Here is a 20,354-nt window from a genome sequence, read left to right on the forward strand (position 1 = left end):
AATACCGCATTTAGAAAACAGCGTCAGGGGAACCCGTGTATTTTCACCTTCATGCACTGCAACTTTGACTTAATTTGCTTCTTAATGAGCAATTTCGAGCCCTGATTTTTGTGCGCTGGCTAGATTTTCTTGTGCGCTGAGAATGTGCAGGCAGTGCGCGATTGCGCACGCGCGCAGTTTAGAGGGAACATTGCCCCCAACTCCCTTGCTTTGGGGGCCCTGCCCTAGTTTGATTAACACGACCTGCTCCGGTTGACAATGCCAACAGCGCCACCCAGTGTCCGGAGAAGCAACCAGCCAAGCTGTGACACAGCAGCAGGCGAACTGAGAGAGGGCAGGCAGCGGCGCACCGGATCCTCCATAAGGGAAGAGGCCAAGGGACTGCCGCCTGCCAGCTGCGGCGTCTCCTTCTCTTCACTATCATATTCCTCGTTTCACTTATCGCAAGTCAGGCCCGACCTCGGGGCCGCTTCGGGCTTCGTAGGATGTCCCGTCATGAAGGTAAGAAAGACGGCGCATATCGAGCGAACAAGGTCGGCGTTTGACAGAAATGTTGACGGGAGGTAGAGCGGCGGTGATAGGGGGGCGAACGCTACCGGCTACCTGCGGCTAAACGAGAATGTCTTGCTAGTTAGCAATGGTGACGCGTTACGAATACCCAGTTAACACGAGTATTCACGGTTTTAATGCGTAAATAATAGCTTACACGCTAATTTTAATGATAAATGGAGGGGGACACGACGCTGTCAAAGGCGGAAGAAGCTCACAGAACGTCTGCTAAGTGTAGCTAAACGGTTAGCATAGCGGCTAGCTTTAGCCAAGCTCCGGGGTGGGTTCTGGTTACCTGTCTGGGGCTGAAGTGAACGGGGAGTACCGAGACTAGTTTGCTGTTATCGGCTGCTGATTTTGTTTGCTACTAAGCCCCTTTCTTGCTCTTTAAGTTAGCCCATCATACCTTCAGCAAACGTGTTGTAAATATCGTCCTTGTGGCCAACCTTGCCAAGGCTTCCAAATGTATAAATTGAATTTTACTACAATAGTTTGCAATATGAAGCCGGTTTTGTTTTTCAAAGTCTTCTCAATCATTATTTATGTTTAAGATAGTGTGCACACTTGTTTGATTCTTCCAGAAGTAGTTAGCCCAGTTAGTTAACAATATTGCAATTCAAGTCATGATTATTTGTATAGCCCTCACTCACAAGAAGTCTCAAAGGGCTGTACAGACTGCAGGCTATTATTACGCCATCCCCTGACCTAAAACCTACATGAGCGCAAGGAAAAACTCAAAACTTCAGCATTAGGGAAAGGAAGAAACCTTGAGCAGAGAACGCACACGACTAAGAAATTAGAAAATGATAAAGTTCTTATACTTTTATAGTTTTTTAAGCCTTAATAAACCTTACAAACACTAGGCCGCACCTATATTTTTTTGCTAAAAGACGGGCTACGTCGAATAAAAATGTTGGTAAAGTTTATCTTATTTACCAAATATACCGTAGTCAGTATCTGAAGCTCATGACAAAAAGTTAGCGGACACAAAGGCAGACAACTTTGAAAAGTTGCCTGCCCAGCCTTAAAGTTGCCTGACCCATTTTTCACAACTTGAAATGCAATAAGATGATTAATCGCAAAAAAAAATCCGTCGTTGCAAAGTATCAAGGATTGATAGTCAGAATATATAACAGAACAACACTTTAAAATTAAGTTTATTGTAAATCTACTTATAACATTCATTGCGTGTATATGACATCGCTGTTTTCCATCTGCTATCAGTATGTACCTGTATTTACTCATCCTCATTCATGCAATGTTTGCGTTGCCTCGTCTGCTAGAAGCCACGTGAACTCCTCTTTCCCCCATGCTTTTAATGTACGTTTACGTTTTGTGGCGCCATAAATTTTGTTAGCTTCTTTTGAATCTTTCTTCTTGGGCTGACGTTTTGGCTTGATTCCTCATCACTTATTCATTTTTTTTGTTCTTTGTGCTTCTACTTTGGAAAATGATATGCAAATGCACGACCTAATAACGCTCGGGAAAGCCCGGAAGCGCAAAGTTATTCGATGCAGGCTTCCGATAGGCTGCCGAATACGCAAATTGCCAAACAAACCGAAATTCCGTAATTTCCAAACCGAACGAAGATTTCGAAATCGGAATAAAGGAAACTCTTGATTTGGAAAAAAAAAAAGAAAGATTTTTATTTTTTTTTTTTAAAGTTGTTAGCCACACGGGCAGAGACGTTGTGTAAGTTCTACGCCCGACATAAAAAGATGCCCGCCCCGGGCGTCCGGGCAGACATTATTTCAGACACTGATGTAGTGCAGTGGTCAGCACATTCGCCTAACACGCAAAAGGTCCCTGGTTTGAGGCCGGGTGGAAACATACGTTAGCCTGGTGAGGAATAGGCCCCACCGGGCTGTACTTGCCCAAGACACATCACAGGAAATGGTACCCCTACAGCACTAGTGGTTAAGGGATCCAAACAACCCCACAAACAAATCTTCCTTAGTTCTTTACCCACTTGCATTAAAGTTAGTGGTGATTATAGGATATTATTTGTAAGTGCCCCGCGACAAATTTAACAATCTACCTTGATGTGGCAGAGACAATCTGGCCTAGAGCTGAAATGGCTCACAAAAACAATTTTTTTTTCATTTACAAAAATTGTGGTACCGTGTGCACAATTTGAAATGATCAAATTATTTTCATGACTATAGGGCGCATCATGTTAAAAGGCGGAGTCTCCGTAGTTGGTTCTATTCCTGTATTTAACATATACAGGGCGCACCGCCCGATACGCAGGTGCCCTCTGCCACGGCATACAAGTGTGCGTATTTAAAAATCAGGCGGGAACAAAACTGAGTTTGGTTGTGGTTTATTTAAGTATTGATTTCAAAGTAAAACACCGGATGGAAACTTGTCGGAGTTTGATATTCAGTTTCTTCCGCTTGCGAACCATCGATTCATTAATCTTCAATTCTCTCGTGGCTGCTCTGTTTCCATATACTTTTGAGTAGTGTAGAAACAGACACACCATGGCGGACGAAAACACTGAAAGAATTCAATGGAGGAAAAGTGAGGTTTTTGATTTGATTAATATTTGGAGGGACAGCTCTGTTCAGCCTTTGTTAGCACAAAATTGTTCAAAGAACTCGATCCGATACGGCGTTGGCATCCACGAGTCTATGTATTTTATATACCGAAGCCATATCCCCTTAGTGGGAGGTGGCTACAGTCAAGTACACACTTGTATTCCTGACTCTTTCTGGGAGATTGATACTGAGGAGGGGATTCCCAGCCCCCTCTCTCAACCCAACTGATGTGTCATTAGGTGACCAAACCCCCCAATTCCAAACCCTTAATCTAAGTTCAAAGCATGGAGGCAAAGGGTACCAATATGTAACTCTTTGATATGAGGCTCAAACCAGCGATCCCTCTGTCTCAGAGCGGGCGCCTTACCCTCAAGGGCACCGAGCTGGTCCATCCATGAGTATTTCCGCAAACAATAGAAGCACTGCATGTGACGTTGCGTACTCTTCTGGACATGGACGCTTAGAAGTCATACGAAATCGCATGCAAGTCTCATTTAGTTGGAAATGTGAACGATCTCACAAAAACATTGGAATTCATCCAAAATGGGAATTGAGTATTAAGCTCTGCTATATATAACTTGCCTTAAATACATGCCCACATTTCATCTACGTTCTCACCTACATCCGCCGCCTTACATGACACACAGGGAGCTCAGCACGATATGGCCCGCCGCACAATTTGAGGAAAATCTGAGACTTTTAAGTTCGCTTTACGATTGTGAAAATACTGTACGTTGAAAATGTATAAGTTGAAAGGTGTGCAACTTGCGTAAATCATGGCGATGTAAAGTAAGATTACGGACCAACTGGAACTGCAGCTTGTCAAATGTTTGAAATTTTGATGCAGATTTATTCTCAAACTCACCAGGAATTGCTGAAAAATAGACCATCACCACTTTTTGCTTGTGCTTCAAATCTGTGTTTGTGTCAGAGTAGAAGCTGCAGTTGACAGCAGCTTTAGTGAAAGTGGTCTGGAGGTCTCATTGACATTAATTTGTTTAGCCCTTAATCACGAAAAGTCTGAAAGGGCTACACAGACCACCATTACAATATACCCTGATCTAAAGTTTAACCGAGGGCAAGGAATAATTTATAACCTCAGCATAAGAAAATTAGGAAACCTTGATAGGGGTTTTCACATGAGGTAATCCCCCCTTCTAGGATAATAATGCTGCAACGGATGATGCAAGGGCATCGACAGACAATACACGGTAAACATCAACATATATATATATATATATATATATATATATATATATGTATATAAACAGGAATCATGCAAAGACAAGTTTTCCATTTCAAAATCCAAAACCAAAGTAGAAAGTTCTAGATGATTGCGTGCATCAGGTCCAGATGCTGCTCGTTAGTCTTTTCCAAAGACAAGAAAACAAAAGTATGGGGGTCAACATTAATCATAAGCTATAGAATAAAGGTGTGTCCTAAATCTAGATTGAAAAACTTCCACTGAGGTTGCAGATCTTAGAGGACAGAGCGTTCAGCAGCACCGGTCCAAAAATGGAGAACACTCTTGTGCAGATTTCTTCTTGGCTCTTGGAATCACCAGTAGACCAGCATTTTCTGTTGCATCGTGACTCTCATTTTGCTTTAAATGTTTTCTCAAAGGAGCCCCCCCAGTCAGTTCAACTGTGTTTATTTTTATTGTATGGATGAGGGAACCATTTTTGTTTTTGTCCTACAGTCGTGGCAAATTTATGATAAATTGTACATGATATGATAATGAATAGTGGTTTATTTCAAAGCGAACAAGAATGGTTGGTTGTTTATATAATATAATATTATAATAATAATAATAATATAATATGTAGTGACCAATCCAAAGTGTACCTCACCTCTACCCATAGTTACTTGGCCTAGTATCTATGAATAATGTTTGCCTAATGACTACATCAAGTTAAAGAAAAAAACAACCCACAATTTATGTATGAGTGAAAATGTGTTGGTTAAATATTTAGTGTCTTATGTTATTTATTTTTCCAAGTGTATTAATTAAGTCTGTGTTTTGGAGTTTTGGAATAATTTACCTCAAATATGCCTTCAAATCTGTCATGACAAACTACATATTCTGTGCATGTTTCTGCTCTTCTGTTGGGGTGAAAAAGACAATGAGTTTTTTTCCTGTATCCGCAGGCGTAAGTTGCGACGCATGTTTGAAAGGCAACTTCCGAGGCCGACGCTACAAATGTTTAATCTGCTACGACTACGACCTGTGCGCGTCGTGCTACGAGAGCGGCGCCACCACCACCAGACACACCACTGAGCACCCTATGCAGTGTATATTGACACGGGTAGACTTTGGTGAGTACTGCTTATACGCCACTCCAAAAGAAAACAAGTGTGGCTTTGCAAATAGTCCTGTACAGCTACATCTTTCTGTTTTGGGTTTTCTTTATGATTTTGTGTTTTTATGATGTGTGTGAAAAATTGTAAATGGTCTGCATTTATAAGTGAATTATATTGTAAGTGTCCTGTCGAGCCAAGAGTTTTATCTCCATTTTCTCTTAGTGTGGCATCTTTCTAATGTCAACCAAGATGCATCGCAATGCTTTTATTGGTTCCAGAATGAATGTAATTGGGGAAGACTGTTTGGTGGGAGTCGTGCAGAGTAAACACAAACTATAGTCAGGTGGACTTGAAGAGAAGGAAGTTAATAATTATATCACACAAATCATTCATCTTTAAACTCATTCTTATAGGTGTTTCACTGGTGCGTCTGTGGCGTTGTTTTGTCTGATGCAAATGAGTTCCTCACTCTAGTTGTACGTTTGGCCTGAATTCTGATATGGCTTTTGTTACGATGACGATAGCTAACGTTTAGAATCTTTGAAGAGTTATTTGGTAAATGGACTGCATTCATATTTCGCTTTAACTAGTCATTGAGGACCTCCAAAGCGCCTTACATTGCACCTCATACTTTTCCCGTTCACCCACACCCTCACACACCGATAGCAGAGTCAGCCATGCAAAGTGCTTACTTGCTTATCGGGTGCATTATGGGTTCAGTGTCTTGACACTTCGACATTTACTCTGAGGAGCCAAACCTGGTATTTGGAAACTAAAAGTGGTATTGAGCGCTCCCTGACACCCAACACAGTACCGGTTTCTGTATGCCCATTCTATGACTCGTAAATTGTCTTATCCATTTCATTTTTTGTGTTCTGAATGGCGCCTAACTGTGGAAGCACCTCCAACCGAGTTCTATCCTGGCCGTTCTCTTCTGGCCGGCAGTAGGTCAGGGGGTAAAGCGCTCGTCTTGGGGTAAAGCGCTCGTCTTGGGATCAAGAGGTCGCAGGTTCGATTCCCGGCCCCTCAGTGTTATACGTCTAAGCGGCTTTGGGCAAGACACTGAATCCCTAATGCCCCCGATAAGCAGGTAGTTGCCTTACATGGCTGACACCACTATCGGTGTGTGAATGGGTAAGTGTGAAGCACATTGTAAAGCGCTTCAGGATGTCTTCAGTGACTTGAAAAGCGCTATATAAATGCAGATTATTTACATTTGCATTTACATTCTGTCAAGCAAAGAATTGCCCAACTCAAAGTGGTTATTGCTTTTAGCTCTGCATCGTTCCTGCCGTTTGGATTGGAAGTTTGGCTGGTTTAATTAAGGTGGGAAAGCCAAAGCTGGAGACTGGACTTTATATTCTGCAATTGTGTTGCAATGGCAAGCGTATTCCTTGGTCAAATGAAGTTTTGGTCTCTTAAAATGTTCTTGGGGTGGACAAAGTTCAGCAGCAGCATAAAAGACTTACCTACTTTCTCTCGTGCAGTAGTGCACGCTTCTGAACACCTCTCTTTTCCTCACAATTGCTATTGCATGATACTTAACATAAACATCTTGTTTAGTGTAAACTCCTGAACATACAATTTGACAACCAAAATGTGTTACACATGGCTCATTTTGCCTTGATTTGAAAATAGAACCAAAACTAAAATAAAAATGCCACCCATCCCCTGCTGTGCATTGGGAAAAACGAAGCTGGTTGTGTGTCGTTGTCGCTGGCCTAGCGTTTGTGGCGATGTGCACTTCAAAACCAGTATTGTGGAAAGGAGGCTATACTCCTTCTTGTGATCTATAAGCTCATCTTGTGTGAGATTCAATTGGAAAAGCTGTTAGGAAAGCCTTTAAGTCAGTGAATCAGTAAGTGGCTGTTGACGAATCAATACTCTGCCTTTGCAGTTGAACCCTGTGAACTGACAAAAGGTTTTAGAGCACGCTTCGGTCCAGCGGCGTGATGTTTTTGTCGGTCCTCTCTGCCCGCAGACTTGTATTACGGCGGCGAAGCCTTCTCAGTGGAGCAGCCGCAGGCCTTCACGTGTCCCTACTGTGGCCGGATGGGCTACACCGAGACGTCCCTGCAGGAGCATGTGGCCGCCGACCACACGGAGACCTCCACGGAAGTGGTATGGTGCTTTCCGGATGCGTTTCACCAAAGGTGTCTTGGCGCAGATTTATGTAATCAAGAACTAGTCATAGTTAATAGTTACTAACAATAAGGCTTTAATGGCCTCTCGTATGTCACGCCAGCATAGCGATGCTCAATCCCGTATCTTGAAACCTCTTATAACTGTTGCAAGAATGCACAATTACCAACGTTTGACCCGAATTTGCTTTTTGGTTGTTGTTGTCCTTCAGATTTGCCCCATATGTGCAGCACTGCCTGGCGGCGACCCTAACCATGTGACAGACGATTTTGCTGCTCATCTCACACTTGAACACAGATCACCCAGAGACCTTATATCCTTTATTATTCCGCTCTACCGCCACAACGAGAAAGGTACTAGTGTCCAATGCAAGTGGTGATTTGTATAATGGCATGTGGGCTTTATTCCTCATAATTGACCTTTAGGATGTTATTCATTAATCTTAGAGCTAGAATATTTTGATCCTTAAAAAAACACGTGTTGTGGTCCGACAATGCGAAAGTATAATCAATTCCAAAGCTATTTCCGTTGCAGCAGTAAGTCAACTTTTAGTGGAAAACGTCATCCGTGGTTCACGATTTGAAGGCTGCGTTGTTTGGTATTTTTTCGTCTTCGTTTTTTAATGAGGCACCGCTCCGTATATTTCTGAGAGCTCGGTTCAGCTCGGCCGCATCTGTTTGGTGTGTGGGGGTGCTCGCTCTGGAGACGGCGTCCTGACTTTCTGTTTATAGAAGCGCTTTGAATTAGACGCGGCAAAGGCAAAACCGCTTTTGTGGCGATGCATCAAAAGAGCGAGCTCGACGACTGAGTTGGATCTGCAAATTGCTTTTACACAGCATGTCCCTCTGTTTTATGTTAATGTTTGTATGAAACGGATGCACAATGTGAACAGCTACAATTTTTGCCGTGTTGGGTAAAACAAAATGAAAATCCAAAGCCTAAATTCAGACTTGTCGTAGCATCCATTTATCCATTCTCTGTGTGCATGGATTTGGTTAGCTTTTCGTCAAAATATTAGAAATCTTTGGCCTGTGTGGTTGGCAGTGCCAATGCAAAGTAAATGCCATTGACACGCCTTCAATGTGAGTGTGATGTGCTCAATATACTGATGCCATGTTTCTTATAGAATTTTGGGTGGACAGAGTGCTGTGATCATCCTCCTCCGGAAGCAAACTGTGTAGATTTTAAATTAAAATGCATCGATATGGTGCATTTTTTTAGAGTAAAACCAAGAAGCTAGATCCATGATGAATGTGTGCCCTTGTAAACTAATGAATCATACATACACTAATTAAGAAAAGCAATGACACAGCAAGCAAGTCACCCACATAGCATGGTAAACACGACAGTTTATTTCCCAAAAAATCAGCTTGTCACCTGATTAGACAAAAAAACAGTGGTATTCCAGAGCAGATGCTGTACTATTTATCGGCAAGTAAGAAGACCAAATTGCTGACATGAGCTTTAAATGTAATTAAATGTAAAACTTTTATTGATGATTTGGTAAATTACAGTACTAAATATAAGTACCACTGCTTTTATGATTGCTACTATGACAGGATGCTGGTTCTTCTTCTATGGTTTTACAGGAGGTTATTGTAACGCAAAACTTATGAGCTACTGTTGGGGCCCGTGTCCACCAAAGTGATTCCCTGCTTTAGTGAATTTGTCTCATTGCCTGCAATGGCAGCGCACCGTTTTCACGCTCTGTTGAGAACACCGGCAGTCATACAAGGTGCTGGCCAGGCACTAAACCGTTTTTTTCTGGTCGCCGAGAGTTGAAAATGTTGGGGAAAACCCGCCGCTGGTTAATGTCACATTTGACCCAGCAAGTCTAGTTACAGTGCAGGCGGGGCGGGACAAACATTGGAACAATCAACTTTCACCATTGGGGGGCTTACTGGCCAAAAGAGATGCGTAGTACAAATACACACAATGGCATATACATTTTTATCATGAAAAATCTACAAGTTATTTTTATTAACTTCACAATTATATTTAAAAGACTAGACAATTCCCGCGGCAATTGTAAGAGTTGTGATTGATCTGGAAGATGATCCCGGCATGTATATATAACCCCGGTTGTTAGCATTATGAGTTAGCATAAAGTTTTTAACTCAGAGAGATGTTTTTGTCATTTTCTACTTGGTTCTAATCCAAAAGCTCTGGGAGGAGAGGCCCGTCAAAATTTGGCGGAAGAAGATAGATATAATATTAATAATAAGATCTCAGAGGATTATAATAGTTGTGTTTGCTTACAGCACTTGGCAATGTAGTTGTGCCTTGCTGAAGCAATCACAACTAATTTTTTTTTGTAATGATTCAAGTTTATGAGACTCTGGTGGAACTCATTAGAATCTGCCAGAATCTTCTTACGATATAGAATAGAATATACCTTTGTCATTGTTACACCATGGGATATATTGTGACAACGAAATTGGACGTGGCACTCCAGGTCCACATTTTACAGTGAGGATAAGGAAAACAAAGCGATAAAGGAACAAAGAAGATGTTTTAACTGTCTTTCTTGTATAGGCTTTGTTTTCCTCGGGGGGAGGGGGGCTTGGGGGGTTTGTCAGAGGGGGTGAGGGACAGACAGAGATGGGCGGATCCAACTAGACGTTTGATCTTACTGTACACACGGTCCAGTGTTTTTTCCCTAATTGCTCAGTCCACGTATTGAATGGTTTTGGGAAGTACAGTCCTTAAACATGCCCGATTAAAGTCGCCGGCGACGATAAAAGCTCCGTCGGGGTGTGCAAGCTGCTATGGGAAACACTGCACTGTAATCATTGGGCCCGAAAATATTTACATCTCCCTTAACTGCGATATTCACGATGAGTCGAGCGGCGTACGGCACGTGAGGCGGATGTTGCATCCCGGCCGCGGATTGGGCGGAACCCGCGCCCGGAGGTCGAACATGCACTTCACCAGCAACACCACTGGGGGGCTCTCCACCAGTCAGAACTCTTCTCAAAGCTCCAACTACAGCCGGGAAGCCATGGACCCTATCGCAGGTGCGAGAAAAATTCATCGTCTTAACTCCACGTCCATTTCGACCAAACCTTCTCATTTCCTCGCAGAGCTTTTATCGCAACTGTCGGGCGTGCGGCGTTCGGCCGGCGGGCAGTTGAGCTCGGGGCCATCGGCCTCGCAGCTGCAGCAGCTGCAAGTGCAGCTGCAGCTGGAGCGGCAGCAGGCGCAGGCGGCTAGACAGCAGTTGGAGACGGCGCGAAACGCCACACGCGGCGGGCGCGCCAACGCCATCCTCAATGCCAACCTGACCGGCAACCACAACAGCAACCTGGGCAGCAACGCAGGACTCTCGGAAAGCCCCGCCCAGCACACACCGCACGCCTCGCACTTCCTTCTCAGCAGGTCACTTTCGTTTTTATTAAACGTAGTATGTGTAGTTTAATATTCAAGTGCGTGTTGGGTGGCCGTGACTGTGTGCGCGAGCGACTGTGATAGGCCGGTGTGGACGCCACCAAAACAAATGCGACAACTAGTAGCTTTTAGCGTCTTGTTACATTGGAAATAAATTTATCTGAGGAAAGTCAGAAGAGCGCACAGAAATGGTGATCACCCGAGGGTGAATCGACCGAGGAGGCGTTGGGAAAGAAAGCAATAGTGAGGCTTCAGTTCCGGCCTACTGCTAAGGCTAGCCTAACGACTCTTTTATGTCACCCAAGCCTGTGTCTTACCAACGCCAGATCCATTACCCATGAAACGGATGACCTGGAGCTACAACTCGTGGGAAACTGCTACTTTCGGGACGCTAGTGTTTTAACTATCGCGGATCCATACCTCTGGTGTCCCAGATGTAGCACTTTCTTACTTTCTTTGGGGTCCAATTTAAACAAATGTTTTTAATGCATCAAGCTGTTAAAAGTTAGTAGCGGTCAAGTTTGATTTGGTGGCGTCCACACCAGCTCTTTGACTGACACCACAAACCAGGCTGTACACAGACAGCCGCACCAAATACACACACACTTGCCTCTGATTGGCTGGCGCCATTAAAACCTGGCCAAACACTCATCACTCGAATAAACAACCAAATATCCTTGAAAGATAAATTAGCTCTTATCATAACCTTACTTTTTAAATCAACCGTCTTTTTGTCCTTGAAGGCATGCTAAAGTGGAAGTGATGAGCTCTTACCATAACATGAGTTTGTGAATCGGGTTCTGAAACAGGAGTGCCAACACTTAAGTCATGTTGTATTGTAGTTTATTTAGGTTAGGGAGTTTTAATGTACCTTTATACGAGTTGCTGCTATGCCTTAATGCATTTCCTGCACTGTTAGTTTTTGGTTTAAATGAACAATTAGACATTTTAATTGTGCCGAAATTTGTATTTATTTGCTGTAAATTTCAGATATCAATTACTTTTATTTGAATTTGAAACAAAAATGATTTGTTTCTTTTTGCATCATTCAAGATTTCTTGCGCCAATTTTCAAACTTTTACGGCAAATATCAGCTCAAGATATCTGTAATTGGCCTCCTCTTGATACTAATAATCCATATTGTTAAATCCCCGGTCTGGAGCAGGCTAGCAGTAACTGAGCCAAGCTTATTTTAGCCTTCTTTCATGCAACAGAGTTGAAGCTCAAACCAGCTAAGATAATAAACCTGCTCTGGCTCAATCCCTTATCTCGGTTTCATGCAATAACCCCGTAGTTGACCCGCAGTCGTTAAAGTTGCCGTCGTTCGATTCGCGTCGTTTCCTCCTTTTTCGTAAACTATCCTGTTTTCCGCCAGCAGGCTCAGCGAATCGCGCGTGTCTGAGGCAGAGCGCCAAGCCTGCGAGGCGCAATGGGCCGACCGAAGTCTCTTTGTCGCCGAGCTGCTGCTGTCCACGCTCTTGGCGGACCACGACGACGATCACGGTCGGCGCCGGGCCGGCTCGCTCCGCAACATGGCCGACTTCGTGGAGGTCATGACGCTCGACGCCGCCCTCGAGAACCTTCATCTCAAAGAGAGCGGCCCCGCCAACCCTGCCAAGAAAGAGCCCCCCACCCCGTCTCTTTGATGGCCCCAACCCCCTTCCCTTTTTTGGTTTCTTTTTACTCCTCACTGATTTTTGACATTTCAGTCCCCTTCTTTGTTTCCACGTCTGTGAAACACAAGTTAGACAAGTGAATGTGAGACACTATCCTATAAATCGATCATGAAAAGAAGGAATCGAATTATTGCCGATGAACCGATAATCATTCAGGGCTCACGAAGACCCCCAACTGCTGTTACCAAGCCAATTCGCATGATCACGCTTCACGACCATCTTCTCATGTCACCCGGCTTCCTAGCCACCGGACACACTACGAAACTCGTCCACAAGCGTTCCCTCGGACCTCGGACGCAAGAGGAGAAAGGAACCTATAAGCGCTTTTTTTAGGGTGCGTGTATTTCCTCGGACATGAAGAAACCGTGCAATGTATGTTGAACTCGGCCAACTTTTCGGTGTGGACCACAATAAAAAATGTTTCTGATGGAAAATCAACTGACAGGAGCTTGCAATATCTCATAGTGTCTTTAAACGGGGTTTGTACCCTTCATTTCGTCGCCAAATTCAAGCACCTTTTAAGGAATTTCAAACACAACCTTCCAATTTATCCAGTACCATTAAAAGAAGAAAAACAGTTGTAATCATGTAGTTACATATGCTATTTTTAATCTCACGTGTAGCGTATTTATGATTGTTATATATTTCTGAAATCTTTCCCCATGTTGGCTAGAAATGACGGTAAATTTACATTTTCAGTTGCAGGAAGGTCTTCCTATTTTACTTTACCACTGGGGAAACGCTACCTTAAATCAGAAAAATGACATGGCTTAATATACAAACGTGCAGTTTTTAAATAATAGTTGTAGGTTGAAAAATTGGTATTCATTAACCATGACAAGACCCTCATCTTGCTGCTACGGGTACTCAGATCATTCAAAAAGGCTTCGCACAAAAAAAAAAAATAAGTTGAGTCTCCAAAGTTTGTATTTGTGTGTTTTTAGTACTTGTTTTTTTTTTGTTGTACTACACAAAAAAGCAGCATCTATTGGTTATATACACACTGTCCCTTTAATGGTTGATTAAAAAATTAATATATATTTTTCCTAAATCTATCTATATAAAATGTATTCCTGTTTACATGTAAAAAAGTTTTTTCATACTCCTGGGGAAAAAGTGATATTTGGAGATTCAATATGCCACAAAAGTGAGTACACCCCTCATATTTCTGCAGAGATTTCATCATAATGTTTAATCGAACCACACTGAAGAAACATCGCTTTGACACAACCAAAGGTCTGTGTAAAAGCTTACATAGCCGTGTTAATTAATTTTTCACCCTCAAAAAACTCAAAATATAGTCATGTAGCTAACTCCGTGGTAACAAAAGTGAGTACACCTTAAAGTAAAAGTTCCTTAAGTTCAATATATTATGTGTGGCCACCATGATTTTGCAGAACCGCTTTAATCTTCCTGGCCATGGATTTCACCAGCTTCGATTTAAGGATGCCCCAAAGATGTTCTATTGGGTTTAGGTCTGGAGACAAGCTAGGCCAGTCCATCCCCTTTACTCTTAACCCTTTTAAAAAAGCATTGGTCATCTTAGAGATGTATTTGGTGTCATTGTCAAGCTGGAACATTTACCCCCAGTTTCTCGAGGGAGGGGATCATTCTCTGCTCCTGTATTTCACAGCGTTTCCCTTAATGAAATGCAACTCCCCAATTACAGTTGCGCTTATGCAGCCCCAAACCATGATATTCACAACACCATGCTTGACTTTAGGCATGACACAAAATTGTTTGTATTCACCTGGTTGCCGCCACGCATGCTTCAAAACATTTCAACCAAATAAATTAATCTTTGTCTCATCTCTCAAGTGAGCCATGGCCTTTGTTTACATAATTTTCATTGTCGAAGCGATCTTTCTTGAGTTCTTTTAAACGTTATATTGAAATCTCTGCGGAATTGTAAGGGGTCTACTCACTTTTGGTACACCATATTACAAATATTTGCTCTGAAAGAACATACTTTTTTGAAAACATCAGGTCACAACTTAATCCATAATGTCTTGAAAGAGTTTTCCGGATTCAAATTGTAATATTAGAATCTATCCTTAAAGGGACGGTGTGTATTATTTAGCTCAAGGGTCTCCAACCTTTTTCAAGATGAGAGCTACTTATTGTTAATAAAATTAGCGCAAAGGGCATCCAGTTCGAAATCCATCCATTATCTGCACCCCTTATCCTCAGTAGGGTCCCGGGGGTGCTGGAGCCCATCCCAGCTATCTTCGGGCAGGGGATACCCCGAACTGGTTGCCAGCCAGTCGCAGGGCATACAGGGACAGACAATTCACTAGCTCATTCACACCTAGGGACAATTTGGACCGGCCAATTAACCTGACATGCATGTTTTTGGAATGTGGGAGGAAACCCATGCAGCACGGGGAGAACATGTAAACTCCACACAGGAGGTTTGATCTCATGACCTCAGAACTGCTACACATGCTCTAACCACTGCCCCACTGTGCTGCCTCATTCCGATATTGATTTCTTCAATATTAACTTAGCTAGATGGCTTGCTAAATAGCTAGAAAAGGTAGCTAGAAAGGTAAACCGGTAAAAATACTAGGAAGATAGCTTAGCTAAAAAGGCAGCCAGATAGCTAGCTAAAAGTCAAGTCAAGTCAAGTCAGTTTTATTTGTATAGCCCTTAATCACAAAGAGTCTCAAAGGGCTTCACAGGTTATTACACAGACTATTATTACACCATCCCCTGATCTGGAATTCAACATATTTTTCTTTAGTCTGAATTTTAACCAACATCATCCTTTTATATATATATATATATGAGAAAGTAGAAATAATAACAATAATGAGTATAAAAACGGATACAATTTACCTGCAGATGAAATGAGTCACAACAGGCTTTGATCTATTTGATCTCTATAAGGGGAATTAACATTTTAGCACAACAGAAACAAAATGAAGATAAATCAAAAGAAACTCCATGTTTTATATATTGTACGCATGAATAGATTCATAGTCTATGCTCTTGATTGATTTAAAATAAATATTCATACTTGAATACATGTTTTTATTATCCATGAATTGCCTGAACAGGAATTCATATATTCAAATGTCTAAAATAACTTGTTATAACTATGTTATTACCAGGTTAATTATTAAAAGTAATGTTAAATAGACTCAAGTCAACCAATAAACGAATAATTTACTAAAAATTACAATAGTCAACAAATCTCCGTAAGGGACAACATGTTGAAGACCCTAAATTTAGCGCCTCCTTGTGGTAAACATCCTGCAACCTCGTATTTTGCCGCCGTCTTTTTTTGCGCTTTTAGTGGGCAATATTTTACAAATATTTAAACATTCATGCCTGTAGTGTTTTTGTTTTGGTTTAGCTTTCTTTTAAAAATTTCTTTTAAGATTTCTTCATTTAACGAAACTCCATTATCGGTGTTTTTCTCTCACAAAACCAGTTTCCTGTTTCAGAAGTGTGACGTCATAAAGCAGCCAATAGTAGGTAAAAGCACCCGTCAAATCACTTCCGCTCCGCGTGCCACTGTCAAGTTCCAAAAATGACACAACACAGTCGAATGTGTTCGTTGCAATTTTAATTCCCATCATTTAGTTTAAATGCACAAATTGTATTTCCTCAATAAAATCTTAAATAAAAAATAAAACATTACAGTACGACAGAAGCAAATCAGTTAGATTTTCTTGAAGCAAGCGACATTTGTCTCTTTTTATTTTTCTTTTATTTTGTTAAATCCATACATTAGACGCAATGCAGCGAGCGGACAGGAAGTAGAGCGAAACATTAGAAAGGACGACACTGAGCCCGGAAAAGCCCGAAGGCTTCCGAAGATAGCCGGGAACAAATAACGCTCTAACACGAAAATGCAAAGCACGGTTTCCTCCGGGCACTCCGGTTTCCTCCCACGTTCCAAAAACATGCATTTCAGGTGAATTGGCCGGTCCAAATTGTCCCTAGGTGTGAATGAGCGAATGAGTTGTCTGTCCCTGTGTGCCCTGCGATTGGCTGGCAACCAGTTCAGGGTGTCCCCTGCCCACTGCCTGGAGATGGCTGGGATGGGCTCCAGCCCCCCCGCGACCCTAATAAGGATAAGCGGTACGGCTGATGAGATGAGATGAGAGACGTCAATCACGCTCCAACTGACAGCCTCACGCACGCTAAGGGGCGGGGCTAAGATCGAGGGTGGGCGGAGCAACAAGCTTTCGGAGCAGGCAGAGGTGAAAATGGTACATTCCGTTTAACTGGGATGGTCTATTTTTTTTTAGAAGAGGGCGCCCTTTCGTAATAGACTCCGTTACGAAAGGGCGCCCTCTTCTGGTGATCACAGAATGACCACAAAGTTGTACCTAAAGCGGTATTTTTGCCGTTTATGTGCTTGTTAGTGAACATTCGGCTTCGTTAAATTTGTTAAATTATACATTTCCCCTCTATTTTATATTTTTGTGAACCGTATTACATAAACACATAATATAAAAGCAAGACTTTTACTGAAATTGGGGAACCTGTCGCTCTGTGAGTAAATAGGTACCGCGTTGTTTGTTATTGCGTAATAAGCACAATTTCAAACATTAATAAAGGGAGCAAATGGCCGTTATTGACAGATATGGGATTTTTAAAAACATTTAAAATCCTTTAAATCCCCAGTGTGTAATATTTAACCACTAGATGGCACTGTAATGTGAACGGAAGCAAGCGCCACAGAGCACAGCGTAGCAGCAACTTGCCAGGCAAACCAAGGTAAGGATTCCACTATGTTTATAAAAAACACAATTCTATGAGTTTATGTATCTTTGCTAGTTATTAAAATTAATGTTGTTGTGCCACTAGGGGGCACTAAATGCACTGTCCCATTATTAATTTTTGAGAGCTGATATTGTTTGGAAAGAAAAATGACAAATACAACGGAAGTGGTAGGAGGCCAGTGACGTGCAGTCAGGTGAGGCACGCGAGGCTCTGCCTCACCTGTCATGGAAATGAAAAATAAAAACATATTGAATGGTTTTATACATTTCGTGTTAAAGTTCTCTTAACGTTACAATTTCTGGATTTTATCGATATATATAATATGATTAACACATTTAGTATGTAACCCAAGGGTGGGTAACTATTTGGAGTCACGGGCCAAATTGGGGTAAAAAATGTGGCTTAGGGGCCGATCCTGGAGACCTATTTTTTCCATTTATGTATAAATATACATGCAAAAATCTACATCTTATTTTTCCTTTTTAAATATATTAGTTTCTTTAAACTTGTTTTGAAACGGTAACAATGAAAGTAACATATTAGGTCCCTCTTTTCTGCACTAAATTTGATATTTTATTTCGTAGTATTACTGTAGTAGTGTTTTTCTTGGTATTTCCATAGTAGTATTGTTGTAGTGTTCCAATAGTGGATTTTTTTGTAGCATATTGGTAGTATTTTGCTAGTATTAGTGTGGTTGTAATTTTGTGTTTCTGTGGTGATATTTTTGTATTAAAGTATCACTGTAATGGTATTTTTTAGTATTTGTTTTTCTTGAGTATTTTGTAAAACTACTGTAATACAGTAGTATTTCTGTAGTACTTATTGTATGCTGCAAGATTTTTGTCATATTGCTGTACTGTGGTTGTATTTTTGCAGTATTCATGTTGTAGTATTTTTGTACAATGGTATTACTGTAGTAGTAATTTTGTAGTTTTCTAAAGTATGTATTTGGTTTTACGCACTAGATTAGATATGTAGTTTTGTAGTATTACTGTAGTAGTGTTTTTCTTGGTATTTCCATAGTAGTATTTTGTTGTATTCCAATAGTGGATTATTTTGTAGCATATTGGTAGTATTTTTGTAGTATTAGTGTGGTTGTAATTTTGTGTTTCTGTGGTGATATTTTTGTATTAAAGTATCACTGTAATGGTATTTTTTAGTATTTGTTTTTCTCGAGTATTTTGTAAAACTACTGTAATACAGTAGTATTTCTGTAGTACTTACTGTATGCTGCAAGATTTTTGTCATATTGCTGTACTGTGGTTGTATTTTTGCAGTATTCATGTTGTAGTATTTTTGTACAATGGTATTACTGTAGTAGTAATTTTGTAGTTTTCTAAAGTATGTATTTGGTTTTACGCACTAAATTAGATATGTAGTTTTGTAGTATCACTGTAGTAGTGTTTTTCTTGGTATTTCCATAGTAGTATTTTGTTGTATTCCAATAGTGGATTATTTTGTAGCATATTGGTAGTATTTTTCTAGTATTAGTGTAGTTGTAATGTTGTGTTTCTGTGGTGATATTTTTGGAGTAGTATTTTTCTTTTATCGTATCACTGTAATGGTATTTTTGTAGTATTTATTTGTATTTCTTGAGTATTTTGTAAAACTACAGTAATATAGTAGTTGTATTTCTGCAGTATTTGCTGTACGTTGTAAGATTTTTGTTAGAGTATTTTTGTATTACTGTAGTAGTACATATGTAGTTTTTATAAAGTATTTAGTTTTAAGCACTCAATTTTATATTTAGTTTCGCAGTATTACTGTAGCTGTATTTTTCTAATGTTTTTGCTTTGGGATGTTTGTAGTATTTACTGTGTTTATTATTATATTTCTGCAGTAGTGTTTTTCTTGGTATTTCCATAGGAGTACTTTTGTTGTATTCCAAGAGTGGATTTTTTGTAGCATATTGGTAGTATTTTTCTAGTATTTCTGTATTTGCAATTTAGTTTCTGTGGTACTTTTCTATTATAGTATCACTGTAATGCTAATTTTGTAGTATTTATTTGTATTTCTTGAGTATTTTGTATAATTACTGTAATATAGTTGGATTTCTGCAGTACTTCAATAAGACTTTTGTAATTTTACTGTACTGTTTGTATCTTTGCAGTATTCATGTTTTAGTATTTTTTTTACAATAGTATTAATATTTTCTTAAGTATTTATTTTAAGCACTCAATTTGATATTTAGTTCTGTAGTACTTTTGAAGTATTTCTTAAATATTTATTTTGTTTTAAGCACTCAATTAGATATTGAGTTTTGTAGTACTTTTGTAGTATATTTGTTGTAGACACGCGAAGGGACAATGATGACAAACATGGCATCAAACACATCTTTATCAGAAGTACTTTAGTTAGTATTATATATAATATACATATTTTCATCATATTGGGATCATTTTTGTTTGGCGGGCTGGAGAAAAAAAGCCTGATGGACCGCATGAGGTCTGCAGGCTGTGGTTTGCCCACCGGCGAAGTAACAAATTACTGTACTGAGCCTCTGTTGATGCAGAGGCACGCAATTCTCTCGCCTCATGGCAGAGGGCGCTAGTACGACCAAGGATTTTGATTCGGCGCACACCTCAGCTCCAGACAATAGGATCAGTGATTGTGTTAGCAAGCTAACAGAAAATTAAACCATCCAGTATTGTTTTTTTTTCCGTTACGTGGACTTTTTCATGGTTACCTATTTTTCATGCTTTGACTCAAAAATAGCACCACATAGACTCCATTTATAACAAGTCATTATTCATATATTGCCTTCCTGCTGTGCCAATCAAATGATGAATAAGAATTGGTTTGTTTATTTGAGAACCTGACTGCTCGTCACTGGGGGAGGAAATACTAGCATGTTAGCCTACGCTAGCTAGTTGCTAACAATCGCCCTTTTACACGTTAACCAATTCCGAACACGGGTCTCTGCTCCGTTATTGCTGCATGTAAGCCCACACAAAAATGTTCTTTTACAAACTCTTCCCCTTATATCATTTTGACAGCGGCCATTTTGTTTTATTATTGCTGT

The 20,354-nt window shown here is 40.7% G+C and overlaps 1 protein-coding gene across 1 annotated transcript; it reads left to right on the top strand.

The window, feature by feature from the left end:
• The first annotated feature begins 237 nt into the window (after window positions 1–237).
• On the top strand, window positions 238–13,033 carry LOC148366369 (E3 ubiquitin-protein ligase KCMF1-like). The gene is made up of 7 exons (XM_088336799.1): window positions 238–501; window positions 5,238–5,405; window positions 7,372–7,511; window positions 7,744–7,845; window positions 10,369–10,549; window positions 10,616–10,910; window positions 12,298–13,033. Exons 1-7 carry the CDS (start codon window positions 486–488, stop codon window positions 12,563–12,565), a joined length of 1,170 nt encoding a protein of 389 aa, XP_088192925.1. The 5' UTR covers window positions 238–485; the 3' UTR covers window positions 12,566–13,033.
• Window positions 13,034–20,354: the final 7,321 nt, after the last annotated feature.

This window comes from Urocampus carinirostris, chromosome 5, assembly GCF_059441175.1.
Source record: "Urocampus carinirostris isolate Australia breed hairy pipefish chromosome 5, RoL_Ucar_1.0, whole genome shotgun sequence".
Lineage (NCBI taxonomy): Eukaryota > Metazoa > Chordata > Actinopteri > Syngnathiformes > Syngnathidae > Urocampus > Urocampus carinirostris.

What these genes read in the sequence shown, in the direction of transcription:
- LOC148366369 (XM_088336799.1), top strand. An exon ending in ATTGACACGGGTAGACTTTG is followed by an intron (nt 5,406 to 7,371) that starts GTGAGTACTGCT and finishes CTCTGCCCGCAG; the next exon opens with ACTTGTATTACGGCGGCGAA. An exon ending in CGGAGACCTCCACGGAAGTG is followed by an intron (nt 7,512 to 7,743) that starts GTATGGTGCTTT and finishes GTTGTCCTTCAG; the next exon opens with ATTTGCCCCATATGTGCAGC.